Source organism: Vanacampus margaritifer, chromosome 18 (assembly GCF_051991255.1).
Source record: "Vanacampus margaritifer isolate UIUO_Vmar chromosome 18, RoL_Vmar_1.0, whole genome shotgun sequence".
In the NCBI taxonomy this organism is placed as follows: Eukaryota; Metazoa; Chordata; class Actinopteri; order Syngnathiformes; family Syngnathidae; genus Vanacampus; species Vanacampus margaritifer.
Window position 1 is genome coordinate 4686889 of NC_135449.1, and position 18025 is coordinate 4704913.

The 18025-nt window shown below is 39.3% G+C and overlaps 1 protein-coding gene across 1 annotated transcript in view; it reads right to left on the minus strand.

The window, feature by feature from the left end:
• Positions 1–18025, minus strand: part of atrnl1b (attractin-like 1b) — a 54734-nt gene that overhangs the window by 25903 nt on the left and 10806 nt on the right. Inside the window, exons 15-20 of the mRNA XM_077549845.1 lie at positions 17577–17764; positions 15622–15835; positions 14467–14658; positions 11608–11832; positions 10302–10439; positions 6876–6969 (exon numbers count right to left, since the gene is read on the minus strand). Coding sequence (XP_077405971.1) covers positions 6876–6969; positions 10302–10439; positions 11608–11832; positions 14467–14658; positions 15622–15835; positions 17577–17764 — 1051 coding nt within the window. The remainder of the gene's footprint in view (positions 1–6875; positions 6970–10301; positions 10440–11607; positions 11833–14466; positions 14659–15621; positions 15836–17576; positions 17765–18025) is intronic.

Here is an 18025-nt window from a genome sequence, read left to right on the forward strand (position 1 = left end):
GTACTTGCGAGTTTTTTTTTTTTGCTATCAGAGAGAGGAGAGAATGTCAGATCATTTTAATCACGCTCTGAATCACCGGAATATATCTGCCTTTTTTTTTTTTTGAATTGCAGTTTTTAGTAAGTGAATTTAACCAAAACTCCAACCAAACTATTTAGGAAAAGCTCACGGATTGGAAGTTACGGCGTCATCTCAATGATGTCCTCGAAAAGGTCATAATGAGATTGATGATCAGTTTAAGTGATGTGGAGAGGCACACTGTCTTGTTACTTGGCCAAAATATGTTATTTACAAGACAAGTAACCTTCGCAAGTGTCGGCCAATCTCATGAGTAAACAAAGCGTGTCATGTTCTGAGTAACTGCACTCGGTTTCGTTCCGTTTTGGAGTTGTCAAAAAAAGTCACCGAGTTTTTTTTTCCCTCATACAGCAGTTTCGTCCCTCAAGCGGTTTACATTTCGTTGCATCTTGCGGTACAGTAATAAAGCTATTCGGATTCTTAACTTCAGTGAAAAGCATAAATCAAGTGGATCATATAGCATCTTAGCTAGGTTTCAGCTTACCATATCGTATTGCATCTTCACTTGAGCTAACTGTATCGTATCTCAACCAGTCCACGGTGTTGTTAGCCTTTAGCCGCAAGTTAGCTAGCATGGGCTTCACTTCCCACAATTTAGGATAAGCGCCACAGAAAACTAGACTAAGTGCAATTTCTGCAGAAAGCTGAACGCTAATAGCTGAATGCTAAGCTGAGTTCTTATGAAGTAAATTGAAAGATAAATTATGCGAAAATGACAAAGTATTAGCGGTAATAGTGAAATAATTTGACAATGATTAGTATTAAAAAACATTTTTTGCAAGGCCCACAGAATATTGTGTTCTATTGCTAAAAAAAAACAAAATTTCTATCGTTTTACGTTTTGCAGCACTTAGCATTAGAATATAGCTAAGTTTCATCATTATTCACAAATCTATTTAGAATTCTGATTCTAATCGAGGGTTTTTTTTTTCCCAACATGGTCCTGGTTCATTTACTATGCTCTGCTGCCACCTGTTGGGCGTTTGTGTAATAACAAGCATTTCTTCAACCGTTCTTTGCAGTCGAGAGGCTGCATCAAAGCCTTCTGTATGCTCTAGCATTTAAAAAAAAAAAACGTATAACTACGTCTTTGGACACTTAAACATTTTTTAAAAATTTTAAATTGCGTTTTTTGGGAGCAAATGAGTCAAATTGATCAATTATGTTGGAACGCTTTGCCACAATAAATTGAACATTTGTGCGAATCCTACCACATCTGAATTTGAGCGTCACGGTAGCATCACGTCGTTGGACGTGTATGGAGAAAATGCGCATCCCATCACGATCAGCCTTGCTGATGCAGATGCACATCAATTACGAGCGGGAACATATGGCAGTGCTCATTTAGGATGTGGTGTTTTTTCACCTGTTATTTCCCCACTTGTGCATCTATGGAAGCTTTTATGCAATTAATGGTCCGCAGTACACTCGGAAGTCACGACCATAACGTCGCTGCACTTTAATCTGGTAGATGGGTTATTATTACATACCACACACGTGCGCTACAATGTGGTAAAAGAGACCATTTAAGTTTGTGAATATCCATTATCGCCATGCATTTATGACACGGTTGTAGTATTTTATGCGCCGTTGGGACGATAACGCACAATCAAACGGTCGTAGCGGAGATTGCGTGTAGGGGGCGGGGGGGTCACTGAGCTGAAAAGGTGACTCGGTTATTACGCTGAAGGTGGCAGTTATGAACCATTAAGGGCAACTTCTGTTTTACGCGTCCCTTGCATTTCTATAAAGCATAAGAAGAACTGGTTCGGTTCTTCTTCATTTTGAGTTTCAAGTCCTCGCTTTTAATTTGTTTTTGCGTCCCGTCCAGACGATCAGACGAGCACTGAATGACAAACAGATTTGAACGGGATGCGCGCCGTGGAACTAAATGCATGCTTTCAAGAGTATTAAGTGACATGATCAAGTATCACTTTGACATAATATCTCAGCAGCGAATCTAAAAAGGTCAAGCGTGCGTCAGCGAGTGGATGGGAGTGATCTCTGCCGCCAAGGACAGGCGAGAGTGCTCTTTCACGCCGGGAGACAAACGCCGCCGCCGCCGCACGCCATTGCATTTGTAGAACCGGCAAATACGCATGCACGCGGTCCGAGGGGGAGTGCATAATGCAACTCCCTCCTGCTGTATCTTAATTTAATCTCCACCTGCGTGAACGCACGCGCACGTCTCGAGCGCGGCCCGTCGACTTTACGCTGTATCTTAATTTAATCGATGCACGCTTGGACCTGTGTGCTTGTGCGCCCAGGTTCAATGCAATCACACAAATAAACACACACTGTAAAATCAATGCGGTGAAAAAGGCGAAAACTTGGTTTATTAACTCATTCAAACCCAAAAACGTATTTATACGTTTTTTTCTTTTTTTTAATGCTCGAACATACAGAAGGCTTTGATGCAGCTTCTGACATGAAGAGGTCGCTTAAAGTAATGGTAGTTATTACAAAGAAAGGTGGCAGCAGAGTATAAGAGATCAACCAGGGCCATGTTGCAACAAGCTCTTTTCCCCACTGTTTTGAACAGATTTGTGAATAATGATGAAAACTTTGCTAGATTCTAATGCCAATTGAAGAAAAACGGAAACAGATACAAATGTGCTTTTTTCCCTGATCAAAGAAGAGACTCTAATCTTTCTTTTGGTAGGTTCCATGTTTTTATAGCAATAGAACACAATACTCTGTGGGCCTCGCAAAAATCTGCCAAAATCCAGTAAAACAGCCAGGAGCGAAGGGGGTTGCTTCGGTGGCTGGGAGTGAATGAGTTAAAATAAACATAGTAAACGATGCCCAAAAAAAAAGTAGTAGTAGAGCAGTCAGATGTTCATGTATAGTTCATGAATAGCTGTCACTCCACACCAATTACTACTTTCCTATTAGCCAGGGATTTGGCGTCATTTCGTGGCATTTTAGGGTGTTACAGAAAGAACACAAAAATATGTAAATTGTGTGTGTTTTTCAGCAATTAGCTCAGGATAGGGTTCACCCCCCACCCCCCCCCCAAAGGGGGAATATGTGAAAATTATGGACTACTGCATTTTTATTTATTTTTTTACTACATACCACAGTATTGAGTAGTCCAATAGCATATTTGCCCAAGTTCATATTTTTGTGCAATGTTGATCTACAAAGATTGAACCTTTTGAGGCTTGTTTGTTGAAATGGTTGTGTTTGTGTTCTTGGAAAACATTCACAAACCAAATCAAGCAATTATGCTAATAGGCTAACATTATGTAGCATCTGCCAGTGTATCATTATGACCAATGACAACAAAATACATCGCAAAACCAATATCCCCCCCCCCCCAACCCCATAACGAACGCAATCCCGATTAATAAACACATCCGCATGTGCAAAATATTGACCCCGCCCCCTCCCTTTTCACAGCATGGACCAGCAGCATCTTTTGTTTACCGAAACAATTCCATCCTGTGCTAATGTACCCTCACTTCATTACGACGTCCATTACGCCGAGGCCCTAATGGCATCCGTGGTCGCCGTGCACGCATGTGTGAACGCACATGTGCAAAAGACGCCATTGTGCAAGAGGTCTTTGTTTAAGGGCGGAACTGACAAGGGCGGTTAGAGCGGGTGGAGGGGGGGGGGGGGGGAGGGGAGGAGGGGGGGGGAGGGAACTGATTACAGGTAATGAGATAGCGGGAATTACATCACCAAAACAGCACACGAACTCAACTGCTAATCAATATACCAATTTGATTACTCTAGAAACGGGTAATTACTTGAGCGCGCTAATGTTTGAAGGTGAAAATGCATTTTGATGTTAAAGATTAGATACCGTAACATCGTTTTGCGATGAAATAACGCCGGTTGATAATAAGGACGTGAATCAGATTAGTTAGAAACGGGACTGTGGAGTTGGGGGGGGGGAAAAAATGCATCCGTGCGTTCTATGTTCCTGGCTTAATTTTAATTTGATAATCAGTAATGGGCACCAGGAAGCGTCCCAAATCTGGTACGAGGGCAGATCCCTCCACTAAATGACTTGTGATTGGCCTGCTGGTGTCTGGACTGCTTTAATGTTCCAGTCAGTCATTTGTAGCAACTGTTAGCCACTTGCTACTCCAGAGTTGCTCTCTGCATTGTGCAACAACTAGAGGTGCAAGTACATGCGACATTTTTTGGCCAATGTGATGTTAATTGTGTTTCATTATTATAATAATTCATAAAATTTAGTTAAAATTAAAAAATATGTTTGTGTTGAGGTCATTTTTTCTGCCCCTAGATGGCATAATTGTATATGTAGGACATTGGTGAAAGCTCAGTGCATTTTTCTTTTCATATTTAGAGCGGTCTAATCTTTAACATGAAGTAACATTTTTAAAATTGTAAAATACAACTTAACTGCTAATTTTGACACTCCTATTTATTATAATTAAATCCATGTAGAAGATGTAGAATCAAACTTTTGCTTTAAATGCCTTTTTTTTATGCAACTTAAAACTAATTTAATGCCCATGTCATACTGCATATACACACACACATTATTTGGGTTGTCAGTCGATTCCAATTATCAAAATTTATTACATTAATCCATAGTTTGTCATCTTCTTGTTAACATAAACGTGGACAAATATGGTTACCAAAAGTTACAGTTAAGAGTTACGGTTAAAAGGAGTGTGAAACATTGAGTCATAGATTTGTGTTGAGGTCATTTTTCTGCCACTAGGTGGCATTAGCGTTTCATGTTGGACGTTTGAGACAGGAACACTGCATTTTTGGGGGGGTATTTGGAACATGAAGCAACTCGTGGACTCCGGGCCATTTTGTTCATTGTAAATTACAACTAGTCACCAGTCCCCACAAATATGTATTTTTTGCACGTTTAATATGAATAAATTGTGTTATAGTGACTCCTTTGCACAACGTTGTATGCAAAATAAAGCAAAGTAAAAATTTTAACGCTTATCAACATTGTATTTAGTGCTTCTTCATGCCCTCTAAGGACTTAATTAAAAAAAAAAAAATCAATTCAATGACTTTTAATGCTTTTTTTAATAACCTATGGAATCCCAAAAATACGGGACTAACAATTAGTCGGCTTCCAAGCTGTGCATCAAATTCAGTCCTAACAAGATCTTCACTCCCCAAAACCCCGAATCAGCATTTTTTTTTTTGCTGTTTTCTGCCAAAACAGCCATTTTCGGCAGAAATGTATCACAATTGATGAATTTGCATGAGCAGTGACCTCCTTCCGTTGCTCTCACTGCGTTCAAAACCCCCTCGGTGTCCATTTTGCTTACAACTGGGAAAATGGCCGGCTAAGTGGGGATGGTCCTCCTACACCAGGAGGGGGGGGGGGGGGGGGGGTTGGTTGACCCTGTCAGCAGTAATCATGCTGGAGGTGCACTTTCTGACCGACATCGCACAACAGTCTCCTTTTTTTTCTCTCCCAGCAGTAAGGAAAAAGAACAAGAATCTAACGTTCAAGGCTTGCGTTGGGAAGGGCCATAAAAAAATCAAAATAAAAAAGTCACGATGAGTCACAAATTAGATGCAAATGTAGCTCGGAGGTTAAACTTCCAATACGAGCGGTGCTCTTGTCGCTTTCAACTTTGATTACGCAATTAGGAGAAAAAGGTGAGTGAAAGTCAGTGGGCCTTAATGTGATCCAAATCCCATTAATTTCCCCTTAATGCGTATATGCTTATCTGTAGTGTCCTTCTGACTTCTCCTTGACAGCAATAATGACTCACTGAAACGTTGGCAGACAGTTACAGATACACACCCGCGCATTGTTTGAAAGTCGGGGTTAAGAACCTCCACTCATCTGCGCTTGCCCTCCATTTATGATTTTTGATTAATCACTCCGTCTGATTTCATTAAAAGGAAAACCCAGAGGCAGGTTTTGCTAATTGCTAACTTTCATCCTTGATTGCAAAAGATGGCGAAACAAGAGAAATACATAAAAAAAAAAATGGCATCATTAACTCATTCACTGCCATTGACGGCTATAGACGTCAAAAATTAATTTGAACTTTTTCTATTAGTTTAACATTTTGTATGAAAACCTATAAAAAAAATATTGTACATTTAGAACAGATATAAAATTTGTGATTAATCGTGAGTTAACTAGTGAAGTCATGTGATTAATTACGAAAAAAAATTAATCGCCTGCCGCCCCTAATTTTTAAGTAATTTTATTATTTTTTTTAAAATAATCTTTTCTTTTCTTTTTAAAAAAAGAAACCATTATTTAAAATTAGGGATATCTGGCGATTAATTTTTCCAAATCATAATTAATCGCATGACTTCACTGGTTAACTCACGATTAATCACAAATTTGATATCTGTTCTAAATGTACAATATTTTTTTTATAGGTTTTCATACAAAATGTTAAACTAATAGAAAAAGTTCAAATTAATTTTTGACGTCTATAGCCGTCAATGGCAGTGAATGTTAATGATGCCATTTTTTTTTTTATGTATTTCTCTTGTTTTGCCATCTTTTGCAATCAAGGATGAAAGTATATTTTTCCCCCTAGGTTTTCATACTCTTGTTAACAAAAGTGGGAAAAATGTTAAACTAATAGAAATAGTTAAAATGAATTTTTGACGTATATAGCCGTCAATGGCAGTGAATGAGTTAATAACTGACTTGACTTGGCTTTGAAAATTCAACTCTCGTTTCCGCGCAGCGCAACTTTTTTTTGCATCGACGTTTGACCTCGCCGCGCTCGGAGACGGTGAACGGTGTTCAGGACAGCCGTCGGAATAGCCCAGCTGAGCCGTGATTGTGTTAGGCGCGTGTGTGCGGTACTCACAGCTGGCACTGGTCCCCTTTGATGCCCTTGGTGGTGCAGAAGCACTTGCCAGTTAGCACCTGGCACATACTCGCATGGCCGTTGCACTTGCAGGCTGGATGGGGACAGATGGCGAGAATATGGAAAAAAAGAGTGGATGAGAGACTGACATCAACAACGACAACAGAGGTTGGCAAAACACTTGGCTGTTTTTCTTTTGGCGTTGGACCGCTTTGAAAAGGTAAACGAGGAGGGTCTCCCCAGTCAGCCTTAAATAATCATGGGGCGCATGATGGAAATATGAGATGAGGATGTCCCGAGGGGGGCGATAGAGCCTCCATTTCCCATAAGACTTTGAAATTCCAAGCCTAATAGTGTCCTATTGCTCCCTGCCTTCAAGCCAATGTATTGATGTTTAACAGACAAGGAAAAGCAGTGGCATACTGTATATTGGATTTTTTTTTTATGCATCAGTGGTGTCGTGGTCCCTGAAAAAAAAAAAAAAAGTGGGTATTTTATTTTTATTTTTTACTTTTTAAATTAGTCCAGAAAAACGTGTTTTCCTGTTTTAGAAATGGTCTCATGTAAGAAAAATCCGTCATTTGTACATGCTCACAATAAATTAAATTAAATTATGACTTACTGGTAATTAACTCATTCACTCCCAGGTATTTTCACAGAAGCAATCTCTGTCACTCCTGGCTGTTTTAATAAATTTGGACTGATTTTGCAAGGCCCACAGAATATTGTGTTTATTACTATAAAAACATGGAACCTACCAAAAGAAAGATTAGAGTCTCTCTTTCCATCAGGAAAAAATTGTATATTTCTATCTGTTTCCGTTTTGCAGCAATTCGCATTAGAATATGGCTAGGTTTCATCATTATTCACAAATTATTCAGAATCCTGAATAAATTAGTTTTTTTTTTTCCAACATGGCCCTGGTTGGTCTCTTTTGCTCTGCTGCCACCTGCTGGCCGTTTGTGTAATAACTACCATTTCTTCAACCGTTCTTTGCAGTTGAGAGGCTGCATCAAAGCCTTCATCTGTGTGCTCTGGCTTAAAATAAATAAATAAATAAAAAACGTATAAATATGTCTTTGGGACACTCTGAAATATAACGTATTTATACGTTTTTGGGAGCAAATGCGTTAAGAGCAGTTTGTAGTTGTCACAGGTAACACATGCAGCCTGAATTAACGTAAAATGTATTTATCATGAGACAAATATACAGTATAAATAATATTGTAAAATAGTATTTAGTGAACAAGGATAAAAAAAATAGTAAGAAATCACTAAAAGATCTTAATATTTTTATACTTTTAAGGTTAGGGTTCAGTATTCAGTTACACTGGGTATATTTTTGTGATTTCAACATGATAGATATCATTTTTATACTGATATCTATATGTGAATAAACAACTTTGACATACTGCTTACAGTTCCATGGCAAGAAATAAAAAAAAAAAAAAAAAAATTGTGTTATTCAATACTACTTTTTTCAGACACCTTATGATTTCCCACAGCATGGGTACAAGATGACTGCATGAAAATATGTGTCAAAGGTCTGTGTGTGTGTTGACCGTAAACACCGCCGCGTCGTTTGAACGTGTGAAAGACGAGTGGACGGCCGCTTGAGTGCCGCGGCGTCCTTTCGGCTTCGGCGGGCGGGGGGGGGGGGGGGGGATTGCCCATTACGTGTGCTTCGCTACGCTTTCAAACACGAAGATGTATTACGGTGGGGGTCAGTGGGCACGGTGTCTCTCTGAGCTGCAAACAAATCCTTGCCCATTCTCTCCCCCAGCATGACTCGAACGGCATGACGTCCAACATGACAATGCGCGCGTCACGCCGAACGAGCCGTTTTGGCTAATTGCTATTAATTGCAACCTCATTTCAAACTGTGATTGAGGAGGGGATCCAACGGCACTTTCGGAAACTTGATTTGATTCCTCCGTGAATATTTCTCTCATTGATGAGCACCTGTGTGCGCCTTACGGGTTGCGGTGATTTGCTTATGCATGAACAGATGTTATCTCACATTGCAATACTCACCGCAGCTGTGTGCGTGCGCTACTTAGAAATTCCCAGCAACATGCAGTTTCTAAGCAATGCTTTTCAATGATGAACACACAAAATAATTTTTTTTAATATATGACAAAATATGAACACCGCACCTCAAATAGACTAGCATACCAACGAACCCATTTATGCCTATTGCTAGTTGTCTTAAAAACACCCCCATCCCTTTTATTACTCATTCACTGCCATTGACAGCTATAGACGTCAAAAATTCATTTGAACTATTTATATTAGTTTAACATTTTTTTTCCCCACTTTCGTTAACAAGAATATGGAAAAAAATTATTGGATATTTAGACCAGATCTAAAATTTTATTTAATTACAATCGCCTGACGCCCTAATTTTTAATAATCTTTTCTTTTTTTGAAAAAAGTTTTTTTTTTTTAACTCTTTGACTGCCAAAAACGTTAAATAACGTTTAGTAAAATCCTAGGGAGGAGTGCCAAAGACGTTAAAAGACGTTTGTTTCAAAACAGAGGTGAAACTAACCATTTTCTATTGTTGATTACTGAAAAATGGAATAAGGTAGAAACAAACTTTTTTTTTCTGATGAAAGATGAGAGTCCAATCTTTCATTTGGTAGTATGTGTGTTTCCATAGTCCAAACACATAATTTTCTGTGGACCTTGAAAGATCAGTCAAAATGCTTTAAATCGGCTGGCACCCACGGCATCCCTTTTCTGAAAACGTCTGGCAGTCAAAGAGTTAAGATTATTTAAAAAAAGAAAAGAAAAGATTATTAAAAATTAGGTCGTCGGGCGATTACAATTTTTAATTGTAACTAATCGCATGACTTCAATACTTAACTCATGATTAATCACAAATTTTATATCTGGTCTAAATGTATAATAATTTTTTTCCTAGGTTTTCATACTCTTGTTAACAAAAGTAATAGAAATAGTTCAAATGAATTTTTGACGTTTATAGCCGTCAAAGGCAGTGAATGAATGAAATGCCTGGTACTCATTGAGAAAATGTTTTACCAAAATGCAAGCAAAAGCTCCAGAAACGGAACATTTGACCTTCCCTCTCACATCGCTGCTCGCTAAAATGCCAGCCAAACACTGTGATCCTTGATATTTGCTTGTCTTTTGATGAAAATTGTGTTTCAACTCACAATGACTGAAAGAAAACAGCCTCTGCTTGTTTGGGACATTTAGCCTGAAGCCATATGCATTTATAGTGCCAAGATAAACGAGTCCAGCCATATAAGTGATGCCCAATAGTGCCATCTGTTGGATAAAACATGCCATGACCGGATATGAATGCTGCAGATGTTCGCTTTCAAGATCAGACAAACGATTTTGTTGCAAGCAATTCCTGCAACAATTCCCAGCGAGACTTTTTGACAAGGGACTACTCACCTTGGCATTTGCCGCCGTTGGTGGGGTCGCCGTGGTAACCGGCCATGCAGGTCTGACAGTGAAGACCCGTGGTCAGGTTGCGGCACTGCTCGCACACGCTGCCGTTCACGCATGTGCTGTGGCCGTTGCACTGACACGCTGTGGGGGGGGGGGCGGGACATGTGATACCTTCGCTAATCAGCCAACATGTAGATCGGTTTTGGAAAACTTTGACTACCATGACTTAAAAATATTTCATATCGGATAAATACTTCTGATACAACTAATTACTGGGTGACTAACTTCTATCAAATATGTTCTGGTAAGACACTTGTACTTTTACTCGAGTAGTTTTAGGAAGCACTTTACAGGATCAGATTGAACAAATTTGGAACACAAATATTGCTCAGTCACAATATATATTTTTTAAAAGGGTCTGAAAATTGCTTTTTATTTCCTCCCTAACAAATTTGTGATTTTTTTAATTCTACTAATTTACTTTCATGTTTATTTTATTTTTTTTTCCTAATTTAAAATCACTTCCAAGACACTCTTCATGTTCTACATTCAACGAGTCACATTTTTGGAGAAAAACTAACAAACATAATTTTAACAATTTAGCGTCTTTATAAATTAAAACTGAAACATTGTAGCACTCTTGGAGAAATAAAATACATGTTTTCAATTTGTAAATATATTTGAATATTTTAAATAATTTAATAATATATATTTTTTAAATTTACTTTCATTTTTATTTATTTTATTTAACCCCCCCCCCCAATTTAAAATCTCTTCCAAGACACTCTCATGTTCTGTATTTAACAAGTCAATTTTTTTCTGTAAAAAAAAAAAAACCTCCCTCATTTTAATAAATTAAACCCAAAGTGGAGTTTTCACACTAACATTGTAGCACTCTTGGCGAAATAAAACATATGTTTTCAACTTGTAATAAATATATTTGAATATTTGAAATAATTCAATGTGTTTTTTATTTACTTTCATTTTTATTTATTATTTGAAATTGTTACCGAATTTAAAATCACTTCCAAGACGCTTCATGCTCTAAAAATAACAATTCAAGTTCAGCTTGTCCTATCGTAAAACATGCAAAATATAAAAAATTTAAAATATATTTAATTATAAATCAACCTCCAGCGAGTTTCTTATCAGGTTACTTAACATGACCAGCATAAGGTTGCATGAGTCCGCAGGGAGGGATCACTTCCCCGCGTGCGCCGTAACAAGACACCTGATTAAAGAGCAGCTTTTTAAAACACGAGACGCCCCCGCGTCGATACGTAACCCGAACAGGAAGTGGCTCTCTCACCGGGGCAATGAATGAAGGACCACTCGTAGCCTTTGTCTTTGGGGCAGACGCCGGGTTCCAGGCTCAGGTCGTGGGACTGGCCCTGCTTGGCCGGCCTCTTCATGGGCCCCCGGTACGAGCCCTCCGTGCACAGGCCTTTGCCCGTGCTGCTGGGGTCGCCGCACCAGCCGCACTCGGGCTGCTCCAGGCACTGGCCGCACGTCCGCAGACCCGAGCAGTTCTGAGCTGAAGGTGACAAAAAAAGATTTTGAAGGTGAAACTTTTTTTTTTTTTTTTTGGCCAACCCACTGCGGCTGCCCTTTTTTGACTCCATTCTAAAAAAAATCATTGCGGGCATTTTGCACATTTCATTTCCAGGGTCACCTTGACGCCAACATCTGCATTGTGAACCCGATGGCGGCGGTGTTGGAGAGGATTTTCATTGTGTGGGATTTCTCAGCCTTGGACAGATTAAGGTGCTTTAAAGTGCTTTACGCCGGCGCATTAACGCGTTATCTGTTAAGCTGTCAGAACAACAGATGTGAGAGCAGATACAAGGATAAGTCTTTTGGTTTTAAAGAGTGGACGTGGAACGAGGAGGGGAAAAAAAAAAAAGGCAAGAGAATGAGGCTTGAGCGCCAGGCGGCACCCCGAGCTACGAAAGGGCTTCGATCCACTCGTAGAGCCAACTTTGGCGACCGCTGTAATTGCCTGGACGAGCCGCGCGTTGCCACTTTGGCCGCCAGACGAAGCACTTCTGGGCAGAGAATGTCGCCGCCATCTTAAAGAGGCAAACTCTAAGTGCTTCTTTTTTTTTTTCTTTTACCTACCTTTATGTCAAACAAATCTCCAGCTAGTCTGCTAATGGATGTGTCGCCATGACAACACGCGGCCATTTAATTGTGTTGTGACGGGCGGAGCTTTAAGTGGCAGGCGGCGCTGGAACGAGGCGTTTCTTTTGTGCCGCAAATAAATACAATTTAAATTAAAAAGCATGCCGGAATCAATAGGAAACAAAAACACACAACTTAAGCACGGACTTTGACAGGTAAATCAATTCCTGCAAGCAACTCAATCCGATGCTTGGAGTCGCTCCATAAATTGGATGGCAAGCGTGTAAAAATGAATCTTTTAAGGACGAGATGTACGATCACGCGACCAACGCTACTTTTAACTAATCCCCCCCCCCCCCAAAAAAAAACGTATAGACACGTTCTAGTTTAAATATTGTCATGGTCCCAAAAACGTATTTATATGTTTGTTATGTTTTTTTGCACAAGGCTTTGATGCAACCTCTGATCTTAAGAAGTTGCTTAAAGCAATGGTAGTCATTACAAAAAAAAAACGGCCAGCAGGTGTCAGCAGAGTATGAGATCAACCAAGGCCATGTTGCACCAAGCTCTTTTTCCCAGTGATTTCAACAGGTTTGTGAATAATGATGAAACTTAGCTATATTCTAATGCTAATTGATGCAATTTTTTTTTCTGATGGAAGAAGAGACTCTTGTCTTTCTTTTGGTAGGTTCCATGTTTTTATAGCAATAGAACACAATATTCTGTGGGTCTTGCAAAATCAGTCAAAATAAAGTAAAAGAGCCGGAGCGAAGGGGGTTGCTTCAGTGAAAATGGCTGGGAGTGAATGAGTACAATGCAGACAAGACTCATATCTCAAAGTATAATCCAAGAGAAATGTGATGTTGCAGTTAAATGTCAGCTTGTGATGAGTTTGTTCAACATCTCGTTAGGCTTGTTTGACGTTGTCTTAACTTTTCTCTTTACATTTTCTTTCATTTTTCAGAATCCCTGCACAATTTAATGACTCAATATAAAAAAATTGTACTGGCTAATACTGACCTTCAAAATAAAATAACACGCTTTCACCACACACACGCACAAAATTATTTGAGCCAACAAAAAAATAATATATAATAATAAATAAATAAGAATAATAATAAAAAAAGCCAATATAGGTCCTATTAAAGTGTAGTAAAACGTATTTTACTGGTGTGCTTTTATTTTGAATTGATTTTTGTCAGCATGACACCAGTGTCGCATTGCAACGCAACAGCAACCTCCTGAGTGCCAGCCATTCGATAAAGAAGGCGAGAACCTCTATAAAATTCAAGACAGAACTTGTAAAATGGCTCATTTCTCTCCTCTCCTCACTGTGTACGCCAGTAAAAGTAAAAGTGATGTTAAATGTTCATTGATCCATTTCAGTAGTCTTTTCTATTGATTTTACACCATTTCTGTGTCAAGCTATAGTTATTCTTTATAAAATGTATTTTTGGGTTTATGGAACGGATTAATTGGATTTATATAATTTCCTATGGGAAATTTTGCTTTGGAATTCGTACATTTCGGTTTTAGTCAGCTTCTGGAACTGATTATCATTCCACTGTATTGTAACATTCTTTACTGTCCTACAAACGAACAACTGTATAAAAAAAAAACTACAAGTACTGAATACTTTTTTGCAAGTTATTAGCATATATGCTATTTACATTACCTTCTCCATCACCGGTTCCCAAAAACAAAACAAAAAAGCCAAAGAATCAAACCGCATACCTGGGGTGTGCTACACTTTGGTGTTTAACTCGCTTTTAAATCTAGATTCTGTTTACGTTCTCCTCCCTGCCTATAATAAACGTCTCCAAGGCCGCGCCCGGCGGCAAGTCAATTTGCAGCTCAGTCGCCAGGGAAATCAAACAGCGAGAGGGACGCTGTGCGCAACTAATTGGGCATAACAAAGCCCCCAAAACACCTCTCTAATCCAATCACAAAACACTAACACGAGAGCTTAGTTTCCTCCTTGTCCGCTGTCGTGAGCGCCGACTGGCGAGCCGAGGAAACGGCGGCGATTTGGGGACGTGGCGCTCACCCAGGCAGTCTCCCGTCTGCCACTCCAGACACTGGCCGTAGGGGAAGGAGATGACGTAGGCGGTGGAGTCCACGCAGCGCCGCGCGCTGCTGCACCACATGCACTCCATGGCTTGGCTGGTGCAGTTGGTGCAGGTGGTGTGCACTGAGCACGGCTTCTTGCAGGGCAGGCGGGAGCTCTGATTGGGGTTTCCTGCGTGGAACAAAAGACAGCAGGGTGTTTTGTTTCCCGAAATAATTGTGGAGTGCTTCCATTCAGTGTAGATCGTTTCTTCTAGGGTTAGACTGATGATGGTCAGGCGCCAATATTGGGCATTTTTACGTATATTGGTATCAGTTTTTTTTTTTTTTTAAATCTAAGGTAAATCTAAAAGGGTTTTAATCTCATGAAACTATTTATTCAAATTTTCAGTTAACTCTGTAATAGAAACTGCTGATCGTGGGAACCTTCTGAACCATTTTGTTTTTGTTCGACATTAAGACAAAAAAATGTGAAAGTTTAAGATTTCAGAACTTTTTTTAAATTTTGTAAAAATAAACAAATAAATAGTGTAGACAACTACAGAGAACTATGGTATTTACTTGTTTAAGTTTCCATTTAACTTTTTATAACCTTGGGAGCTCCCTGAACATTTTGTTACTTATTTAAATATCTCATTTTTTCCCATAAATTCTTAAGAAAATAGAATTTTAAAGGCAGATTATTTTTTTTTGTATGTTGTTTTCTTGTAGTTTACTGTTCACATGAATTTGAAAATATTTTCTTACCTGACTTACTGCACTATGAGACAAGTCAGAATCTTTTGAATTTATATTTACAATTATTGAATTAAAATGATGACAATATTTTCAACTAATCTTTGCTGATGTCAATAATTGTGTAACACTTAACTGATCATTAATAAACGAAATCATTTGACCGGTTACTGCCTCCGCAAAATTGACTTTGGAACGTAAATATTGCTATTTAAGGAGAATTGATGAATTAATTAATCCATATTGGATTGAATTGAAGTGAATCGAATCGAACTGAACTCTCGTGAATCAAAATTGAATCAACTGAGGAAATTAGAATCGATACCCAGCCCTAATCAATTGTGACACTCCCAGTTGAACTAAGGAGATATGCGATGCCTCCGTCGTCCGTGTCACTCACCCGTGGCTTTCTCGCAGATGAGGCCGTGCGCGGTGGCGGTGCACGGGTTGGCCCTGAGGCCCGACACCTGCGGCTCCTCCAGGTAGGCGCAGAAACCCGAGTCGCTGGGCTCGCCGGGCAGCCAGCGCAGGCTGCTGTTGGTGAAAGGCGACATGTCCTCCCAGCCCCAGTACGACACGTTGATCTTCCTCAAGCCCACCCAGGGCGACAAACGCTGAGGGCGCACAAGATCGTTAACACACCAACGCGCATTTGTAAGGCGGATAACCGCCGTGACTGCGCTGCTCTGTTGCACCGTTTAAAAATACATCGTGTTTCATTCAGAGTACTGAGAACGGTGTTAAACAAAAAAAAAAAGGCAGAGGAAATAATTTCACAGATGATTTCTCCGCTTGCCTTCAGGGCTTGAATCTCAAAAGTAAAGGAAGGAACGTCACGATTGTAGACTGACAACAAACAACATCCTGGGGACTTGCAATAAGTAAATTTAAATCAGCAGAGGGAGAGGAGACGGGGGAACATTAATCACCGCAATTGGGAGGCTTGTTTGTGTGGGTAGAACTTTTCCCAAGGACAAAATCAGATTTATGAGTATTTATCGGGGATACTGTATTACTGTTTAATTGATAACAGACTGGGCATGCTTTAAGCACGATGGCGTATTGGCAAACTTGTGAGTTTATGAAGTAGCAAATTTGCAAGTTGTTATTTAAATTTACCACTTTATAAACTCGCAAATTTGCAACTCCATTAAGTGGCAAATTTGCGAGTTTAGAAAGTAGCAAATTTGCGAGTTGTTGTTTAAATTAGCCATTTTATAAACTCGCAAACCTACCACTTTATGAACTCGCAAATTTACGAGTTTGTTCTCGCAAATTTGCCACTTTATAAACTCGCAAATTTGCAACTCTATTAAGTGGCAAATTTGCGAGTTTAGAAAGTAGCAAATTTACGAGTTGTTTAAATTTGCCATTTGATAAACTCGCAAACTTACCACTTTATGAACTCGCAAATTTACGAGTTTGTTCTCGCAAATTTGCCACTTTATAAACTCGCAAATTTGCAACTCTATTAAGTGGCAAATTTGCGAGTTTAGAAAGTAGCAAATTTACGAGTTGTTTAAATTTGCCATTTGATAAACTCGCAAACTTACCACTTTATGAACTCGCAAATTTACGAGTTTGTTCTCGCAAATTTGCCACTTTATAAACTCGCAAATTTGCAACTCTATTAAGTGGCAAATTTAAACAACTCGCAAATTTGCCACTTTTTAAACTCCCAAATTTGCCACTTTATGAACTTGCAAATTTACGAGTTTTTTTCACGCATAAACTCTATGCTAACTTTATAAAGTGGCAAATTTGCGATTTTTTTCTTGAAGTATTACCCCCCTCTCTGAAAAAAAAAAAAACATTATACGTGGCCCTACGTTGTCGTACTTCAAGTATAGAATACAAAATGGTAATGTTTTTTTTTTTTTTCACCTATCATGAGTTATGTATGTCAATTTACCCTGCAATATTATATTCCAGTCTCCACTTTTCTGTAGTGAGCCATTTTCATGGCTCTTCTATACAAAATATTACGCACACGCACATCATCTCTTAAAGATGGTACAAACCTTTGCTTGTGGACATTTCTTGTCTAGTTGTGCTATTTGATTACAACAAATGATTTAGCCATCAACCTCTAAGCGTACATACATATGCAAAACAGAGTGCGAGCGATTCAATTTAGTTTTGATATGCAGCGTGTGGCTGACGCAAGAAATCATCTTTCTGTTGCTAAAGTGATCGCTAATCACATCAGAAGCTGCTCGTCTGCTCGAGGAAGACAAGGTGATCAAAGTAGAAAAAACAAAACATCGCAATCAGGCACAAACGCCGAAGTGAAAGAGAAAAAAAAAAGAATGTTAACAGCAGCAAGAGAGCAGATCATCGAAAATGCGCGTCTACCTTGTCCTGCTGCTGCAGCGTCTTCAGCTGGTCCAGAACAAAGTCCACCTGCTTGGCGGTGGTGAGCGAGGCGATGTTGCCGTGGAGATTCTTACAGTAGTGCTTGGCGTTGTCGTAGCTCTCGCGGCTGGAGTTGATCCGCAGGCAGGCCTCACCCACCTGACTCCAGCCCTCGCTGCACTGTTGGGCTGCCAAATGATGCAAACCGCAAAATGTCTCTCTCTTTCTTTGCATCGGATAAACAATACAGAAATAAGTGAAGGAGAGGAGACTAAAATTTGATTTTGGGTGGGATGTTACTATTTCCATACCCCTTAAATGCTCACAATTCAGATCTATAGGAGCGTGTATTAAAAAAAAAAGATTTAAATCATTGAGGCCTATATTTCCAAAATCCTTAATGTTGGTGATAATTATCAAATTTCATACTAAACTTCCATGCGCTTCGA